Raw genomic sequence first — 18196 nt, 5'->3', positions numbered from 1 at the left:
GTCTTCCATCCCCTTTCGCCCCAGCTGTCTTTTGCAGTAGTCTTTTCTTTAAGGCCATGGGCCAGCAGTCTAGCAAGCATCGGGACCCTCTGACCTTCGCTTATATCAATACAAATGATAGCAACGAGCTGGTGGAGGAACATGCCCTAGAAGCAGAGAATCCTCTAACAGATTTCGTGCTTGCCAATCCACACTTGTACAAACTAGAGATGACTTGTCAGAATGGCTGTCAGAATGGACATCGACGCATGGAGTCAAACGGGAGCGGCTCTTCACAGGAGGGTCCTGTAGACCTTGCGACAAGTGTGGTCGTTGCGACCAAAGTGGACCAAGAGTGCGAATATTGTCGGCAGAGCAAGCGGCTTTCGCTTGTTCGAAGAGACCTAGCAAAAGATTTAGCTTACATCGATGAAACGTACTATCCTGATGTCATACATTATGTATCCAATGAAGATGCTTCCGAGATCGAACTACTCCAGCTGGATCACGAGGACGACCAGGGCAACGCTGGAGCTGATAATTGGGGCAAGCTTACGATAGGCGAAGTTACACCAGGCAAGACGAGGCAGAGGAGATTAACTAGCCCATCACTTGCTGTTGATCTCTCTGGAAAATCATTGATAAAACTGAGCCCTAGCATCGGGTACTTGGATAATCTGACGAAACTGAACCTGTATGGAGAAAAGCAATTCCCCGCAAAACATAAGGCACCGCAATTGCTGATTGATCATGTCTTAGGTCCAACAACCAAATGACGAGCCTGCCAAAGACGATTGGATACCTAAAGAACCTGCGTGTTCTCAACTGTGCGCACAATCAGCTCGAATATCTACCGGATACGGTCGTATTCATGTCGAAGCTCACTGCATTGAATGTCTCCCATAACAATCTGACCAACCTCCCCAAATCGATGGGCTCTATGCCAAAGCTGGTCGTCATTGTCGCCAACGATAATCGTCTCACACGTATTCCTCGAGAAATTGCCAATCTGCAAGAACTGATATCCCTGAATGTCTCCAACAACCCCTTACGCTTTATTCCGGCTGAGATAGCAAATCTCAAAACTTTGCGGAAATTGACGGCGGACGGATGCAATTTCAACGAGGAGTTTATACATGAACTCCGTCACGACCCTCCATCGTTGCTAGAGACCTGCGCACGCCAAATTGTCCGTGCAGGTACTCCTATACCAGGCAACTTCTCCGATAATATCAAGGAGTTTCTTGGGCAAATGCAGACCTGCTCTTTCTGTGGGGGGCCATTCTTCGAGTCATACGTCACACGAGGTCGATTCATTGAACGTACTGCTCGCCAACCTATTGCTTTGGAGTACAGACTATGTGCTGCGCACTGGTCTGGAGAAGATGATCGCTTGTTGGCCTTGTTTTCAGATATGCCCGCGACTTCACCGCATACACGTTCTGAAGGTCGAACGGTTGATTTAGATGGTCTGGAATCATCTAATACGTCGACGAGGAAAATGCTGAACCGAAGTCGAGCATGCAGCGACGCCAGTGCGAGATCTTACATGGGAACACCAGCCTTATCCTTGTCCCCTTCCAACTCTTCACAAGTATCGCGTCGAAGCAACTCAAGTTCGTCTCTCACTGTTCAGTGGAGAAACAGATCGTACAGTGATCTCAGCGAGACCGTTACCATTCAATCCTTAAAGAGACAACCGAGTTTACCGGCGCTTCCAACCTTGGCAACCAATACAACCACGCACGGTACTTCTCGAGCTTCTTCACCTTTGAATCCGCGTGCAAAACAGAGACCTCGTGCATCATCCAGCGCCTCTGTTACGAAACGTTTTACCAGTATGATGGGTTCACCTCCACGATCATACAGCAATGTCGCGCTCCGTCAAGCATCATCGCTCGCTCCACCTTCAGCAAACCACCAAAATTTATCTGTATCTGAAATTGAAGAACGGCGCGGTGACCTTGACGCCGAAAATATTCGAATTCTCGCTATAGCCGATGCTCCTGAACGCCCTTTTGTTGATCCCGAGCAGCAGCAACCAGGGCCTATCCGTCTTTTGCTAAATGGACAGAGTCATTCCAGCACATCGAATATGACTATAGATGAGCAAACGGTTCTCGACGGTCAACGAGGCACTTTAATTGGAACATCGGCTATCAACGACTCCAATGGAGAACGTGACAAGAGGGTGATCAATGCAGGCTCCATAAGAGCTGGTCTCGCACACATTGGGGCTAGATTCTCAAATCGCGACCGCAGTGGAACTGTATAAGAATATCAACGACATACTTTCATTTAGTGCACAGCATTTGTTAGCCATTTTAGCTATTTTCGACACTGTTATTTCAACATGTATATATTCCACTTTTCCTGCAGGTTAGAACTTTTTTCCTTGCTTGCTGTCATTCAGATCTGAAAGATCAACAGGAGAGAAAAAGACAGGAGGTATTGTTTGTGTCCATCACATGCAGATTGAAATGATACACATCTAGTAGGCCGACGTTGGTATCCATAGCATGCGAGATTAGGAACATTGAATCTTTACATTTTGGGCAGAAAATACGTAAAACAAGAAGCTGTGCCATCAACCATGTCAAAATACACATTCTTTGCAGTCTCATCATGTTCTGTGCGGTAAACAATATAAATATCATATGATATATGTATCTTGCCAACCTGATATATATCCTCTATATTTCTGGCTTCTTTCGGCAACTTGCAGGTATTGGAAGTTTCATTTATTAGCTATTCGTTGAAGCAATTGACTGTACATGACCAGCATAGTACTTCATTGATTAAGAGGCATATAGACACTTATGTATAATAGAATACATGATCTTTTGCCATTTTGCATCATCTGAGACTTTTCTGGCCTGACATTCTCTTCCAAATAATTTATTAAGTGTTTGATACCGAGAATAACAAAGGATAGTCAGCTCTACTAATTATCCAAGCATGTGTGAAATGGCTGAGAACCGCTTCCTTCTTGGCAGCCGGTTCATTGATCTTATTTACAAGCTTGATGCGGTTAGTAAACTTTTGGACGAGGATCGACCAGCTTCGAAAGTTGCCTCCCTCGATTACCGGAGGCTTGATGACAGCTGTCAAGAGACAACGACCTAATCGAGAGCTATATAAAACTTTAAAAGTTATTAAAATTCAATGTCTAAGCTTCATGGTGGTCCTATACTTATCATGCGACGATAGCAATAACGGATCCCTGAGCTCCATCCAGTACGCCATCCGACTCGATTTTCAATAACAAGAATCAGTATTCCTTTAATCGCACTAATACCTTGTAAATTCGCCAAAGTTCATCTGCTGTGCATTCTGAGACACTAGGGTACTGGAGCTTTTCTTCTTTGACCAATTCGGCCAGGGCCTTGACAGTTTCCTCAGTCAAACTAAAGGGATTTACTTTGATCAATATACATTGGATTTTGGTCTCTCTGTTTTCCGTTTGCTTACATAGTGAGTGGTCGATATAGTGATGTTCATACAGGTCAATAATTTGAACACCAAGAAGCTCTACACTATCCTCTCAATATTCACGTAGGTCCTCGGGCTAACCGCACACTCTAACAATGAGTGGACTGGCAGTCGACCACTGACCATATATACCAAATTTTGTGCAGAGGAATACCTGGTTGACATGTTCATTCATGACAGACTTTGCCAAGTACGAATCCCCTGTCACCTGACAAATATTACATATCTGCTATTTGCAATCACGGATGTGATGACGCGCTTTTTTGCTTTGTTTAGCTAATTTCGCTGAGCCAGGCAAATATATGCAAGTTACCTGTATGTATTATCATCTGACGCTCCTTGAAAATTAATACAGCAACCTCGTAGATGTTCCGCTATAAACAATTAAAAGCAATCAAAATTCGAGCAGACGTTCCAGGCTTAGAATCCATCATATTTACAAACATTCAGAAAGCTTGCTCCTCTGCTGTGCACATTGGTATTACGTTATTGCCACGAAATCGTAATTACGGCAAGTAATATATGTCATTATCTGTCGCCCAGAAGCCTGTAAATTAAGGAGGATCTAGTTATCCTAAATGCCTTCTGTACAGAGGAAGCTCTCTGAGACCTACCAGTGCGATGTAATGAGATCTTACCCATCTCTTGAAGGTGTCTATTTGTTTTAGCATACGAGGTGATAATGTAATGTTTTCATTCTGTTGTAAATTGATTTCTTTCTTTTAGTTGAAAACGTATGAACATTATCCATTACTTTCAATAATATAGACTGTCCATGACGGTAGATTGCAGCGTGTATCGTAGTATACCTGAAAGACCATCTACACCAAGTACATTTTTTTTCTCAATGGTATGATGTTTTATGTGGAACCCAGTATTTGTAATTCCGTTTTTGTCAGAAGACTATTGGAAAAGATATGTACAAAGTACTGCTAAAAGCTACGGTCTCTTAGCTTGTCAGCTTGTCAAGAACTCATATATAAGCGGTATAATGAAGACGACTTCTGGAAATTTTGTTGTTGCAAGACTGACACAAAAAAGGATGGTGATAAACGTTGAAGAACTTTGATTTTCTCCGGATTTGCAAAGTATTCATATCTTTTGCAGTTTTACTCCTACAATGCTTATTAACCACTAAAAATGGAGATAACAATGGAAAAAATCAAGTACCACAAGAATCACCAGAATGTCGTGCACGGACTTCGCCCGCTTACTTTTTGTCCCTTTTGCCGCCTTTCCTTTTCGACCTCGTTCACCGCAACCTCGATACCTTCCACCCTTTTCAATACTATCTCCATGATACAGAATTGCTGTATTCACTAGACCATTCCTTTATTATCATATAACCGAAATAATATAAATATCCTTCGAACAAAAGAATAAAGGATCATCATCTTCTCCTCTCTTCGTGGTCCTTTTTCCTTGTAACCCTTTTATCTTCTCAGTGGGTTCGTAACGCCAAAAGGATACCGTTACGACAACATATTCAATCTCCGCTCAGCAGCGAAAAAACAAAAAATACTTACTCCCTCCCTAATGAGGAGGAACTGATCAAGTGCCTTCTGGCGGAATCGAACCGCCGACCTTCCGCTTACTAGGCGGACGCTCTGCCAACTGAGCCAAGAAGGCAGTCGCTTGAAGGAGGGAATTTAAATTATCCTTTAAAGCATCTGCAACAATTTTCGCGGCGCGGTCACGTGACCTGAAGGCGAGGTATAAGATGTGACAATGAGTAGACCAGTGAGCTATTATTCTAGCAAAAAACTGGATCTCCTGGTTTTTAAAAAGAGCTCAACTTATTTATTGTATATGCTGTGGCTATTTAAAAACCGTTCAACGTTTGTTAAGTGCAATTCAAGTTTGAGATTGAGATTGCGCGGAAGTAGTAATGATATCGCCGATAGTTAACGAAAGAAGACGGTCTTGGTGAACATTATTGGTGCTTGCAAACGCACAGGCTTTTCAGGTTGGGATGGTTTTTAAGGATTGTGCGCATCGCGAAAACAGACGTGGAATAGTTCATTTGACATTTACAGACTGGCATCTGGCAACAACGAAAAAGAAGGAAGAAGTGCTGTGAGCAAAGCACTTGCAAGAAGGACCATAAAGCTGTATTATAGAGAGATTTTATATGAGATCTCTCTAACCCAGATTTCCTGCAGTGATCAGTCAAGTTGCAGTAAAGCGTCCAGGGTCTTTGCGCATTGTCCATTCCTCTTGATCTAATTGCTCAATTGTGCAATCTTGGGTGTTGGGTATGAGCAGAATTAGCAGTAATAACAGGGACAGGAGTAAATCCAGTGAGACTGAATCAAATTTTTATTCCAATTGCAATAGTGCTCCATATTTATACTCGAACTCTGAATGTGCCACACGCAATATTACTTGATCCCTTTCTCGGCAGCGTCGCCATAGATTGGAAGTCCTTGGTACTGAGTCCTAATGACTAGAATGTTATAGCGAGGGATCATGTGCGTGGGTGCGACTAGTGAATGTCACTAGCAGATACGACAGACTTGGGAGATAGGCCGGACATGGATGACCTCCATCGTCGTCGATATCTGTACTTTCCCTCAGCATCTCCAGAAATGGCTCTAGGAGATGCTGTTGTCGTCGTATACGTACATAATAAAGATAACAACAGATCGACGCATAATGAATACCATTGCCGGTTGTGCTCATCCAACTGTGGTAACCATAAGCATCTCAGGAGCACGCACGGATGCGTCGAGGTTGTCCACGCCTACCTGGCCATTGGCATTGTCGAAAGAACGTTTCCAGTTTTTAAAAACTTATTAGTCTTATTTGTTTTTTCTTCTATGATTTGGACAGTAGTATAAATTTTGGATATATTTGTGTTCCCTGATTTTATAGCAGAAGAAAAACATACTTAGGTTTTCCGTTCTTATAGGGATGGTCAAGTCGTGTGGTAGTGCTGGTGAGAAATCCAGCAGCCATCTACTCGGATAAGAACAAAGGTTTGTGGATGTGCTCCTCAGTGAATCCAGAATGGAATGTCACCATATCAGAATCCAACAGGAGAGCATGATTGCATACATCGTCATTCTGGAAAAGCTATTAGACGCACCCACTTCGGCATTTTTCATGTGTTCCAGCGAGAACTTCAATATGAACTTTCTCTCAACTTTGTTTCGTAAGATTTGCATGTCACCCCATGTTAGATATCTCCAGGTATCAACCAGGAGTTGTTTCGGCGGGCGTATGGAGAAAATGCACGCCACTGAGAAACGTTATTAAACTGAAAATGGTGGATTACAAAATTGAGCGTCAAGTACTTGTAAGCAGCAACAGAGCACACATCTGTAGTGCGAAGGCTGGTATCTTTCTTGAAGCGAATTGATGCTTGTGGTGATACACTTTTTCCAAAAATTAATGTCCTGCAATTTGTCGTTTTGGTGTATAAATGTATTATAAAATTTCACAAAATGCGACATTACTTTTGGGAAAAAGTGTACTGCATCGAACCTCGTTTAGACCAAATAGTTGTTTTGGCTTTTTGTTGGGAGATAATAAGCCTGCTTGCGCCAATGCTACCGCATAGTGTTGGATTATTCTTTCGCGAAGTATCTGTCAAGGTTTTCTTCTACTCAGGACATCGAATCCCGGCCTATTAGGATGCTTAGGAATGTATTCGTATACTTGATTATCTAATATCTATTGTATTCCTTACTTCTGTGATTATGATCCTGCATTCTTTCAACAGACTGGTTCATTGAACTTATCCTTGATCTTTTGCCATCATATTGCTCGACTCAACATTAAGCATCTTTTCGTATGATATCGACGTTGAATACCTCGCATTTTTTTTTACATCGTACTATTCTCTTCTTTTTCGATGCTCGTTTTGAGAGCTTCGATTTCTTCATGAACTTAGAAATATCAGGATCTTGACTTGTTGCATTTTCCTATTCTTCGCTAGTCAGTTGATAGCGTTTTGGACCCGGACTCGGAATGCCAAATGGGCTGATTAGCGCAAAGACTTTATGACTTCCTGCTGATCTTATCATCCCGGATAAGTACTCCCAGGTCTAAGTCTGAGCCACTGAGATAATTTTCAAAATAGATTGTGCGAGTGTCTATTTGATGATGGTGAAAGTTTCTTGGATGTTTTCGTAGCGAATGCTGTCCGGATGGCGTATAAAGTTCTGCAATGGGTAAGACCAGCTTTGATAAATAGTAACTTTATTGCTTTGCCTGCCGAATCAGATGTGAGCAGCTTGATGGTTAGAATGTGTTTCTAAATGATGTTTCTATCGAACCAGTTTGCATCAGGAAGTATTAAATAAAATGAAATTTGCTTGTTCTGAAACCAATCTTCGAATGACTGCACGAATACATCTTGAGCTTTCCCCAGCGCAGCAAACAGCAAAGGAGCATTGATGTAGATATCATAACCAATCTCACTTGAGATGTTTTTAATTGTTGGAGAAGCATCGTAATATGGTCCTTCATATTTGCTGTATCTTCAACTGCAAAAAATATCTTGTTGCATTGGGGGTTCCCTGGAAGACTATGTGTGATCTTGATATCTCTCCACTTTAGGCATTTCCAGTCCTCAACAAGTTCGCGCTTCGGAGGGCACAGCGACGATATATGGAGACATTTAACTATTGCTTAGACTATTTGCATCAAATCAGCTCTACTTAGCACGTACCTGTATACAGTGCTACATTCAGAATGCAGCAGAGTTGTAAAATATAGATAGACCAACGATCCACTGTTGCTTGACAGTATATTTGACTTCTTCAAGACCAAATATAGGCTTCTCTTTCTTTTGTACTGATAGTAGACCTTTCTGAGCGAGACTGATCAATGATGGAAGTAGTACAACAATTAGAGCTTCCGCTTATTACAATCATCTACTGGTAGACTTAATTCTTTGTCCCTTATTCCATTTAAAAGGCATCTACATCAAGGTTCACAATACTTACTGTTTTTTGCACCTTCCAATACTTCAGTTTTCCGGAGCAACGTTCATGGTTTCGCCATTCACAACATATGCCATGCTCTAACCCCGGCGAGATTTCATCCAAAAGTATGATGACACTTTCACTGAAGGCAAGAACAGCTTTTGACTGATTTGGTGTCAAGGAAGAGTCTGTGGAGACGTATACCGATAGATTCCAAAATTACGTGCAGAAGCAGGTGTGAAGATGGTGAAACGATTCCATCTCTTTACGTCTAGTCCCTGATCCCACAACTATCCAAGCATATCACGTTGGACCAGGTCAACCTGTCAGCAGAGCGCCGTACACCACGACCAAGTGGCCTTTCTCGTCCGTAAATTATACTGCCAAGTCGTCCTGAGATTGAAGGATACACCCGCTCATTGGAAACTATGACGCGTCAGACAACGAAGTTGAGGGTCGAGGAGAAGAAAAAGAACGCGAGAAAATAAAAGTTCCAAGATAAGAATAACAAGTAATGCCATTCTCACGGTAAAAATTGCCATGCCATTCAAGAGTACCGTGTCTTGTCAGATGTCATGAGTCAGAATTAAGGCAGCAACAAGATGCAAACGCCAGCAAGAACTGTTAGCTAACTTCACCATCGTAATTTCACGCAACATTAGTTTCAATAACATTGATTTCCGTTTGGAGCATCAAATGCCTGGCCGTAGAGAATATACTCCGACCGCGGTCACGTGAACAACGCTAAAATTTAGGTATCATACTTTTTTTACAAAAATATTTTCTGACACGTGTGGTATTTTGTGTAGTATGATATTTAGTTGCGTGACCACTTGGATTGGAAACCACTGTGTATATTAAAGTAGCTGGGTACGAACGAAACGTTAAAGGCGTTGTCCTATTGAGTTTGTCGATCATCCTGTTTTCAATAATGGCTGAAGTGTAAATATGAAATGTGTTTCTTTTGCGTGCTAAAACAAATTTTCCCGATCAATGAGAAGCTAACGTATATTGCACACAACAAAACAGATGGAAAGAGAGAAGAGAGGGTCTCTATCATCAATAACTTGCAAAGGAGTAAAAAGGAAAGCACGACAGTTGCATAAATAAGGAAGTTTGTGTAACATAGCCGACAGTCGAAGTTCTGAAAGGAATGAATTGAGCATGGCGTTTGCACATGTATGCATAGCAACATCATATAATATATGCTTAATTAGATATAAGATGACTGGACATATAGATGAAATAAAAGGAAAAGGTAATAGGAAGAAAAGAAGGAAAAAGAGGAAAAAAAGAAAAAGTAGATAAGGCCAGAAAAGATACAATAACAGTCACCATCTCAACAGCTGGGAGAGATGGCCGAGTTGGTCTAAGGCGTCAGGTTAAGGCCCTGATCTCTTCGGAGGCGTGGGTTCGAATCCCACTCTCTTCACGCAGTTGCAGCTTCGGCTGCAATCCATTTTCGTTTTTGCGAGTTTCGTGCACGGACCATCCGCTTTCCTTTTGCGCTTCCTGTCGTAACGCAATCCTTTTGGCGTTACGAACCCACGGAGAAGAAAGAAGGGTTACAAGGAAAAAGGACCACAAAACGAAGAGAGGAGAAGATGATGATCCTTTATTCTTTTGTTCGTTATATGATAATAAAGGAATGGTCTAGTGAATACAGCAATTCTGTGTCATGGAGATAGTATTGAAAAGGGTGGAAGGTATCGAGGTTGCGGTGGACGAGGTCGAAAAGGAAAGGCGGCAAAAGGGACAAAAAAGGAAGCGGGCGAAGTCCAGGTTCTCGATTTATTTTGTTAATTAATTAACTAAAGATACGGCACTGGGTGAGCACAAACGATGATACAGCAACTACTTTTATGATTTACTTGTACATTAAGAATACTTTAAATACGATTGTGGCATTTGCTTCAAATTATTCTATTTAGCGCATTCGTATATAAACATTTTAAGGGAGGAACAATGTAATTCAAGTAATATTACTGCTGCGCATATAATAGTATAAATGGATTAGGTAAAAGGGCAGTGCTTAATGAAAGGGAAAAGTATCTTTATGCGTGTTCTTCATAGCTAGCATCGATACGGAAATAGAAGAAGGTTAAATGATTTTTCATAAACTGCAGTATGAAATGACAATGTCCACAGCTTGTGGCCAGAAGCAATGGCGTAACTTGCAAATAACATAGTGTCATCTATCTATAGAGACTGGCATACAAAGTAAAAGTTGCAAAATTTTGGATACCGCAAATCAGTGTTCAGATTCTAAGTCCACTGCATACAGTTGATATTAGGACATATTTATAATACATCAGTCCTTCCAGGCGTCTTCAGATATCGGTATGAATCAATGATGTGACACATTTGTTGCTTTTTGAGCATGTGATCCAAAGCTATGCAGCAATCGATATGACATACTGAATACTACCGTATATACAGACAGTTTATTTCGAGTGTGAATGGATCTTCAGAATCGATAAAACTACGCATGTGATCTAAAGCTTGAAGATATTGATAAGCTGAAGGCGCAAATTGCCTAAGCAGTTGGATTTCCAATATCAAACGTGTTTTAGCAACCAATAAAAGCGCAACTAAGTAGATGGATACAAAGATATTGAGGTGAGGTTTGCGTTTTTAGAGCTATCAAGAGAATTACAATACCGGCGATCCTCATAAAGTATATCCGTCTTCTTCTTGATGAAGTTGCTCTTGATCCACGCACTGGAACAAATACTTATGCATTTGTTCGGAAACAAACATCGTCTTACTAATGAACATGATGACAGTGTATGTAAGTATACCTTATCACGAGTATTGTAAGTTTTATTTCTATTGATAAATTCCTTCAGAGATTGTAGAGAATCAGAAGGACGGATTAAAAGAAACATCGGGGGGATTACTAACTCGACTACAAAAATGGAACGCACGTAGTGATTCTAGTTTTCTATCAAAATTCTGTTACTCTGGAGCTTCTAGTACTCCACCGGTAAGAAAGACACGGAAATTATGAAGCAAACAAAAATTCTGGCATACGGCATGTTTGAATAATCATCTACTTTCTTAGAAATGATAGCTGCGTAGCAAGATAGCTTGTTCCTTTTTTTATATTCCACTGCATGGGGCATGCGAAAAAACAGAGACACGGTGCTGCCGAAACAGTAAATAATACAGTCACTTCGACACTAAATGTTTGCAACGCCATGAAAGAACTACCGTCTACATATACCAAATCCGGTAAAATATCTTAAAGTCAACAATCTCAATGTAAGCATTAAGCCATCATATTCCACATGTTTCTTTGAAGTCTTCAAGGACCTTTCGTTAAAATGCTTTACCCCAAGGTAACCACGACTTGTCGCAGTTGCTATTAGAGCAGTGCACTCCCCGTCATTATGCCTCGACATTTGGACAAATGTAGCGATACATAGCACTTATCAAGCAGCAGGTAATCGGTTGCATGCTTCCTTCAAATGTTGAATGGTTAATTTGGCATTTGATAGGAGTTCCAAAAGAACTGAAGCACCTGGCTTCATTGAATGGATTGTCGCGATGCATTCTTTCCTATAGTTCCATTTACTTTGCCAATATGCTTATTTTTTGCTCAGACGCACATAATCACCTTGCAAATATATATGAACAGTCGTCGCTGCAGGTTTGAAAATTGAGAACGATATAATTCGTAGTATATATTGTCGTTTTGATAGAGACGTTGTGAATTTTGAGCAAGTTGCACGGTTCAATCTTCTGAAGTGATATTCCTTCAATAATCGTCAATCCAAAATAGAATTACTGCATTTCAGTTTTTCTTTCACGAGATCAAGTGATCAAATGTATGACAAGTCACCGCAGAGGACCTTTGTATGGTTTGCATGCAATGGAAGTGAACTCTGAATGAACAAAACCTGTATAGCAACTGGATAACCGCTTGCAATGTTAAACCAATACGACAGACGCCTCTTTGCAAAGTCCAGTGGAAAATAATGAAAGCGAAAAGTCGCAGAAGAGCATTTCATAGGAAGCATGCAGCGGCGAAATACCGTTATATCTTTGCAAGTACTGCCCAACATCGACAAATGATGAATAACTGGTTACAATCGACCTGTGTTGTAATGTCTCTAGGGTCGATATTGACTAGCAGCACGGTAAACTTGGAGCAGCGTGATAAAGGTCAATAGTAAGTATTAAAAAATTTGGTGGGTTCTTGGATGATATGAACATCTCGTAATTGTCCCAAGTTGGATGTAGAGTTAACAACCAGCGTGATACATTCGAGCCAAATTGACCGTTCAGCACGGAGAATAGATGCTTGCTATGGAGATACAAAGGTCAAGCAACAAATTTTAGCGCTTTAGATGGTCGCTACACTCACTGGCTCGCTGCGCTCGTTCCCCTAACCAAAAATGTTTTCACTGAAATCCGCATTGAATAATAACCTCGCCTGGCCTTCATAAACCTCCATTCTCCGGTCGGTTTTGCATCCGCTTCGCTACTGCAAGCACAGCGCCGTCGAATTCCCGGCTTATTCAGACCGTCCTTCGCCTAAATTCAAGTGTATGAAGCAAAACATGAGTTACGTGTTCAACCACCAGTACTTCTCCGTTGTCGATATCATTGACTTTTCTCCACCATGACACTCTTTGAGCAGCATTCCGGTTGTCATAATCCGAAGGCTCGATATTATGTTCATTCTTCACTTCTTCCGCTCCTTTTCCATTCTCTCCTCGGGTTCTGTATTTGTAGGTTCCAACATGGACTTCGCATATTAATACATCGTACTAACAGACTAAACGCCATAATTCTCCATCTGGCACCATGGCGTATCCGTTGCCGAGAACCAAGGCGTGAAAGACGCTCTGCGCCGCGGGTAAGTCCAGTAAGTAACCTTGCTCTGATTGATTACTTCGCTCTCTCTCACAATACGTTTTTGATAAAGTCCTCCTCGTCATCTTTTCCGCTCTGTCCTCTCTATCCGCCTGTCTTCCCCACCCGACGCTCCTTCCAATCCTGTGAGTAGGCGATGACTGACAGAATGCTAGAACATAGCTCTGGCCATAGATGTTAAAAAATACCATTCAAAAATCCGAGATTGCCCGGCGACATCCCAACTTTGGGTGCAACGCTCCCTTCGGGGAGGTATGTAGTCGCTGTAAGTATCAGAGACATTATGATTTTTGGTTTTTTCATTACTAACGCTCTTCTATCTACTCTATCACTTCTCTATTCTCCTTAATTTGTTTCCTTCCTTGTAATTTAACTTTGAATGTTTCTTTACATAATAAAGATATCGACACATATTGTCCAATGGAGCGTACGTGAAGTGAATGAATCATGTCTCCAAAGGCGCAACAGCTCAGTCTGGGACATTTTTCTGCCCAGATAGGGTTCTGCTCCGCGTGTGTCATTTTTAACCATGTCTAGTTTACGAGTAGTAAGTGCAATGTGATCTCGGAAACAATCAAGTATTAAAGAACGTTCAGTTAAGCCAAAAGGCTGACGCTGACGCCGATGTCGAAGTCTCTTGGGCTGATCAGCAGAAAATTAACCAATTCAGCAAGTTGAATGCTAAAATAGATGATCTCGAGGAAAGATACGAAAAGTTAAAGGTAATGCTCCACTGTGTGACGTACCCATGAGCCTATGGATATTGACTCAAGAGCAGCAAGAAAAAGAATATCTAGATGATGTATCAATGGAATTGGAGCTAGCTGACGAGGACGAACCCATCAGGCACAAGGTGGGCGACGCATTCGTCCATATACCTGTATCCGAAGCAATGGAGAAGTTGGAAAAGGAATCAAACAAGCTCAACCTCGAACTCGAATCCGTAAAAGGAGAGATAGACTCAGTACAAAACCAAATGTCAGAGTTGAAAAAAGAATTATATGCAAAATTCGGTAACGCTATCAACCTGGAAAAAGAATAAACATGTATTCGATTGCCGGCTAGCTTTATCGCAAACTAGTTATGGAAGCATTCACAGCGTTGCGGAAAGGTCGTGGTTAAATGTCTTGATATCTGAAAAGATACTGGTAATACGGTTATCCACTTGATTTGTAAAAACTACTGTTTCCAAGGTTGTCAGGAACCCGCCGCACTCCTTGTAATGCTAAACACGACGGGTTAGGTTTCCAGCTCTGCACAAACACTGAATGCAGCTCCGACTTACCATTCTCATTATCGACCTGAACCACCCGAGAATCCATTTATAGGACCAAGTCAATTGAGCATCAGCTGTGCCAGGTGGAAACGGCGCCATTGCATCTTGCAGCACTTTAGCAAACTTCTCGAAAGTGGCTACAAACACTTCACGCTGCTCCTTCTCAACACTAGATAGAGTGTTTTCGATAATTCGCAGCGTATCGAGCTCCTGCTGTGCTTCGGCCTGAGCCACTATGAAGACATACAAGTTTAGCTATTTCATGGCGCCCATCACAAACAAGAAATTACATACTTTCCGTTAAAGGAGCCTCTGAGCGTTTTGTTTCATTCTCCTCGTGAGTTCTTCGAGCATCAGCAAGTTTTTCTTGCACTTGGCTGACACGAGTCACCACTTTACTAAGAATGTTTTCCAAAATTTCCCAGACAAATGTGCTGTAAAATACATGTTAACCAAGCTTCATTTTGTTGTTTTTTTTCGTATGCTTTATCCTACCGTTCTGGATGTTCTAATTGCTGTGGTTCGAATGCCCATGCAGACACTGAATTTGGATCAATGACACGATAATTCAGCAGCTTATCCAACAATATGCCAAGGAACTGTGAATGATTTCAATGAGTACCTATTCTATTCATTCAAAGGGGCGAGATATACTTACCTGACTATTGTTTTTCCAGAACTTGGCTACAGTCTGTACTGTATGCAACCGTCCTTCAGGCGTATCATTAAGATAACGAAGTACTTCCAAATATCTTTACAAAAGCTTCAGTTTTGATCAGACGCTCAAGTACGCATGTCTTACCTTTCAAATATATTCAAGACGTGGGAAAAGCTTTTGCTACCGACTATTAACATTGATTGCAGGAAAAGTTCGCTAGCAAGCTTTGACCGCTCCTGCTCACTCAGACCCTTCTGGGCTTGATCTTCTTTAAATGTCTCCAACAAAGCACGAAGGTCCTCACCTTGCTTCTTGGCCCTCATGTATTCGACAACTTGCTTGGCAGCTTGGTGAAGAGGGTGTTCAGGGTTCTTGTACTCAAAATCGGGGCCAGGAGGTGCAGCCGGTAGGAATACGTGGAACTTCTGAGGAAGAGCCGCCTTTACTCTTTCGTAATAACTGAGACGGATCAACTTCTCAAGTGTTTCGCGTATGAAAGCTACTTTTGGATGCTGTGCTTCCAAGCTCAAGGCATCTTCCCTGTAGTAACCAAAAATTGTTAGATTTGCACCTCTCCGCAGTTCATCTGTAACATTTACCAAGCAGCCCAGTCCCACTGGAATCCAAAGTTACTTAGATGGTGGGCAAACCAGCATGACAAGCGATACGCACATTCCGTATCGAGATCCGGCAAACGTTCATACAGAGTCTTGATGCATCTTCCCAGAGCTTTTGGGAAATTCTCAGTATCACCTCGGCATAGCTCTGAGAGCACACATGTATAATAGACACATCGGAAAGGAGGTGAAGGTAACCGTAATACTTGGGAAAATACGATCTGATATCAAGCATCCATTAATTACGATTTTCGGGAAATAAAATCATAGAAGGTACTTGCCTCAAGCAAAAGATCAGAGAGGGTCCATTCTTTGATGTCTTCATCCATCTTGTTATCATCGTCGCGCTTCTTGATCATCTGAAAATGTCCAGGTGCAAAGTTATATAGGAAGGCGAGCAGATATTTTGCGCATTCTTTTCGGTTGGCTTCAAAGATACGCATAACGTCGACACCGATATCTTGGAGTATAAAATATTCCAAGCTATCATGACTCGGGATATTTGGCAGAGTCTAACGCAAGATTAGTTACATAAAGCGGAAAATGGATATCGGTTCTATTAACATACCATGCCGGCATCATCAACATAAATTCTGAACGGCCTCTCTGGGCTTATATACAATGTCTCCTCAGTGTGTTCAGGAATTTGTAGTCGTGGAATGTCGTGCTTATGAATAATAAAATTAGCAATGCTTCACATAATACAATACATCTAGAATGATTTGTACCTGCAATGGCGTGCGCAGTTCTTCCTCGAACCATTTATAAGGTTTGGGGAGGAAAACAAACTAGATTAAGTTAGATAATGCCTCTTCATCGAATTCAGTATAATGTTATGAACCTTCCAGTTATTGGATTGCATCTCTTGCAATAAACGCCATAAATGAGCCAACATCTTTTGAGGTAAATATTAGACGAGTTGGCTGTGTATGCGAGACCTGTTTCCACCTACATCTTGTTGCTCGAACTCATAGTTTCCGCTGCGATAAAACCGCAATGTATCAAGGGAGTTGATTGCACCTCTGCGACACATATAATTCTCCAATTTGGACATGATCTGCCGCAAGTTATCAGGGCAGCGTGCTTGTAATTCTTCTGCGCTCTGAAAATTGAACCTTAGTACAGGTATATCCTACAGATATCTGCGAGAGGGAGAGATAGCATACCCAGGGCAACGTTGCCATAATCATATAAGCTGCGCAATCCAGACGACGCTACATATTTCCATTAGCCGCTGAAAGGTCTGGGCATTCCGTATGTCATAATTACTCTAGGCTGGCCACTTTCATCCAAAACAGCGAGGACATCGTTGATTAGTCCGCAGTATACAGCAGACGTTATGACATTTGCATTCATCAATTCTCCATAGAACCGTAAGAACTGCTTCAATTTGAACCAATCCGATTTTTGTGCTGTTTCTGAGAGGTAACCATTAAAGCCCGTCATCAATTTCTCCACTGCCTCGTGATTCGATATGTTGAGAAGACCGAGCAGGGTGCCGTATACGGATGCTTTAGCTGGTAGCTCGGTAATGCTGCAAACGTGGATTTAGAAGGGGAGCTATGCTCGCAAAATCAAATGTTCGTCGACTGACCATGCTTTCAAAGTATCGTCCACTGTCGTAGGATATTTGCTGTAGTCATTGTTCAGAATATTTTTCATTTTTTGAAGGTTTACACGTAGATCTTCAGTAATCTATGCGCTTGAATCAGTGCACCGTGCATTTATCATGAAGAAAACTTGGCTTACTCTGTCACCGATCTTGATGATCAAACTTCTCAGTCGACCTTCAATATCTTCCTGCTCATCGTCTTTTGCAGGAGATGGGCGGCGTTGGTAAGGTTTTCGTCCACCAAAGTTTCTTCTGTCATCTATTCAATGGAGAGTTGGATCACCGATTCAAATTCTCTTCTTAGACGTGTGTTTACCTCGATAATATCGGCCACCACCGCCTCCTCCAGGTGCTCGAGCATATCGACCTTTTGATAGTGTTTAGTCCTTGTAGACGCTCATATTTGCAGTTAAGGACTACCTTCGTAACGCGGTCTATCGTAGCCGCGCGATTCGTAACTCATTGCGTTTCTTTCGAGAGATCGCGCTTGAAAGTCGAGAGTGCCACATTTAAAAATGTCATAATTCAAGCTCCGTTTTCTTGTGATAGCACATTCGAGTTCCTGCATTTTGCATGTTCTCCTCTGTAACAGCAGTATAACGAGACCATAAGATATAAGCTAATAATATAAAAAAGAAGTTGCAAGTGAAGCGTCAGCATGGATAATATCTGTATGTATATATATTCGCGAGATACGATAAAGAGAGGCGGGACCAAATCCACGACCTGCCGAAAGAGAGCACGGGAATT

General features: G+C 41.7%; 3 protein-coding genes and 2 non-coding genes across 5 annotated transcripts, besides 3 other annotated features; 3 read left to right on the top strand and 2 right to left on the bottom strand.

The window, feature by feature from the left end:
- Positions 1–56: 56 nt before the first annotated feature.
- On the top strand, positions 57–2254 carry VTP01DRAFT_4436 (uncharacterized protein; the record flags this gene model as incomplete). The annotated part of the gene is made up of 2 exons (XM_069383117.1): positions 57–673; positions 739–2254. 2 exons carry the CDS (start codon positions 57–59, stop codon positions 2252–2254), a joined length of 2133 nt encoding a protein of 710 aa, XP_069243850.1.
- Positions 2255–5027: 2773 nt separating this feature from the next.
- VTP01DRAFT_t10 lies at positions 5028–5100 on the bottom strand. The gene has a single exon. It is a non-coding gene; the product is annotated as a tRNA-Thr (tRNA).
- A 4651-nt stretch (positions 5101–9751) lies between these two features.
- On the top strand, positions 9752–9834 carry VTP01DRAFT_t14. The gene has a single exon. It is a non-coding gene; the product is annotated as a tRNA-Leu (tRNA).
- Positions 9835–11728: 1894 nt separating this feature from the next.
- Positions 11729–11743: a sequence feature (Short protein (VTP01DRAFT_4435, KAL1935295.1) was converted to a misc_feature.).
- A 77-nt stretch (positions 11744–11820) lies between these two features.
- Positions 11821–11847: a sequence feature (Short protein (VTP01DRAFT_4435, KAL1935295.1) was converted to a misc_feature.).
- Positions 11848–11902: 55 nt separating this feature from the next.
- Positions 11903–11920: a sequence feature (Short protein (VTP01DRAFT_4435, KAL1935295.1) was converted to a misc_feature.).
- Positions 11921–13812: 1892 nt separating this feature from the next.
- On the top strand, positions 13813–14325 carry VTP01DRAFT_4434 (uncharacterized protein; the record flags this gene model as incomplete). The annotated part of the gene is made up of 3 exons (XM_069383116.1): positions 13813–13830; positions 13880–14005; positions 14062–14325. The coding sequence occupies 3 exons, from the start codon at positions 13813–13815 to the stop codon at positions 14323–14325; spliced, it is 408 nt and encodes a 135-aa protein (XP_069243849.1).
- A 51-nt stretch (positions 14326–14376) lies between these two features.
- VTP01DRAFT_4433 (uncharacterized protein) lies at positions 14377–17909 on the bottom strand (the record flags this gene model as incomplete). Its single annotated transcript, XM_069383115.1, has 18 exons — positions 14377–14508; positions 14569–14792; positions 14854–14993; positions 15055–15158; positions 15218–15311; positions 15362–15757; positions 15817–16055; positions 16116–16346; positions 16403–16501; positions 16563–16622; positions 16676–16729; positions 16787–16936; positions 17001–17048; positions 17104–17368; positions 17429–17529; positions 17584–17705; positions 17763–17813; positions 17867–17909. The coding sequence occupies 18 exons, from the start codon at positions 17907–17909 to the stop codon at positions 14377–14379; spliced, it is 2553 nt and encodes an 850-aa protein (XP_069243848.1).
- Positions 17910–18196: the final 287 nt, after the last annotated feature.

The sequence above is a fragment of the Rhizomucor pusillus genome (assembly GCF_041956525.1).
Source record: "Rhizomucor pusillus strain CBS 183.67 unplaced genomic scaffold VTP01scaffold_2, whole genome shotgun sequence".
In the NCBI taxonomy this organism is placed as follows: Eukaryota; Fungi; Mucoromycota; class Mucoromycetes; order Mucorales; family Lichtheimiaceae; genus Rhizomucor; species Rhizomucor pusillus.
The sequence above is the reverse complement of the archived record's forward strand: the minus strand, read 5'-3'. Positions and strand labels throughout refer to the sequence as shown.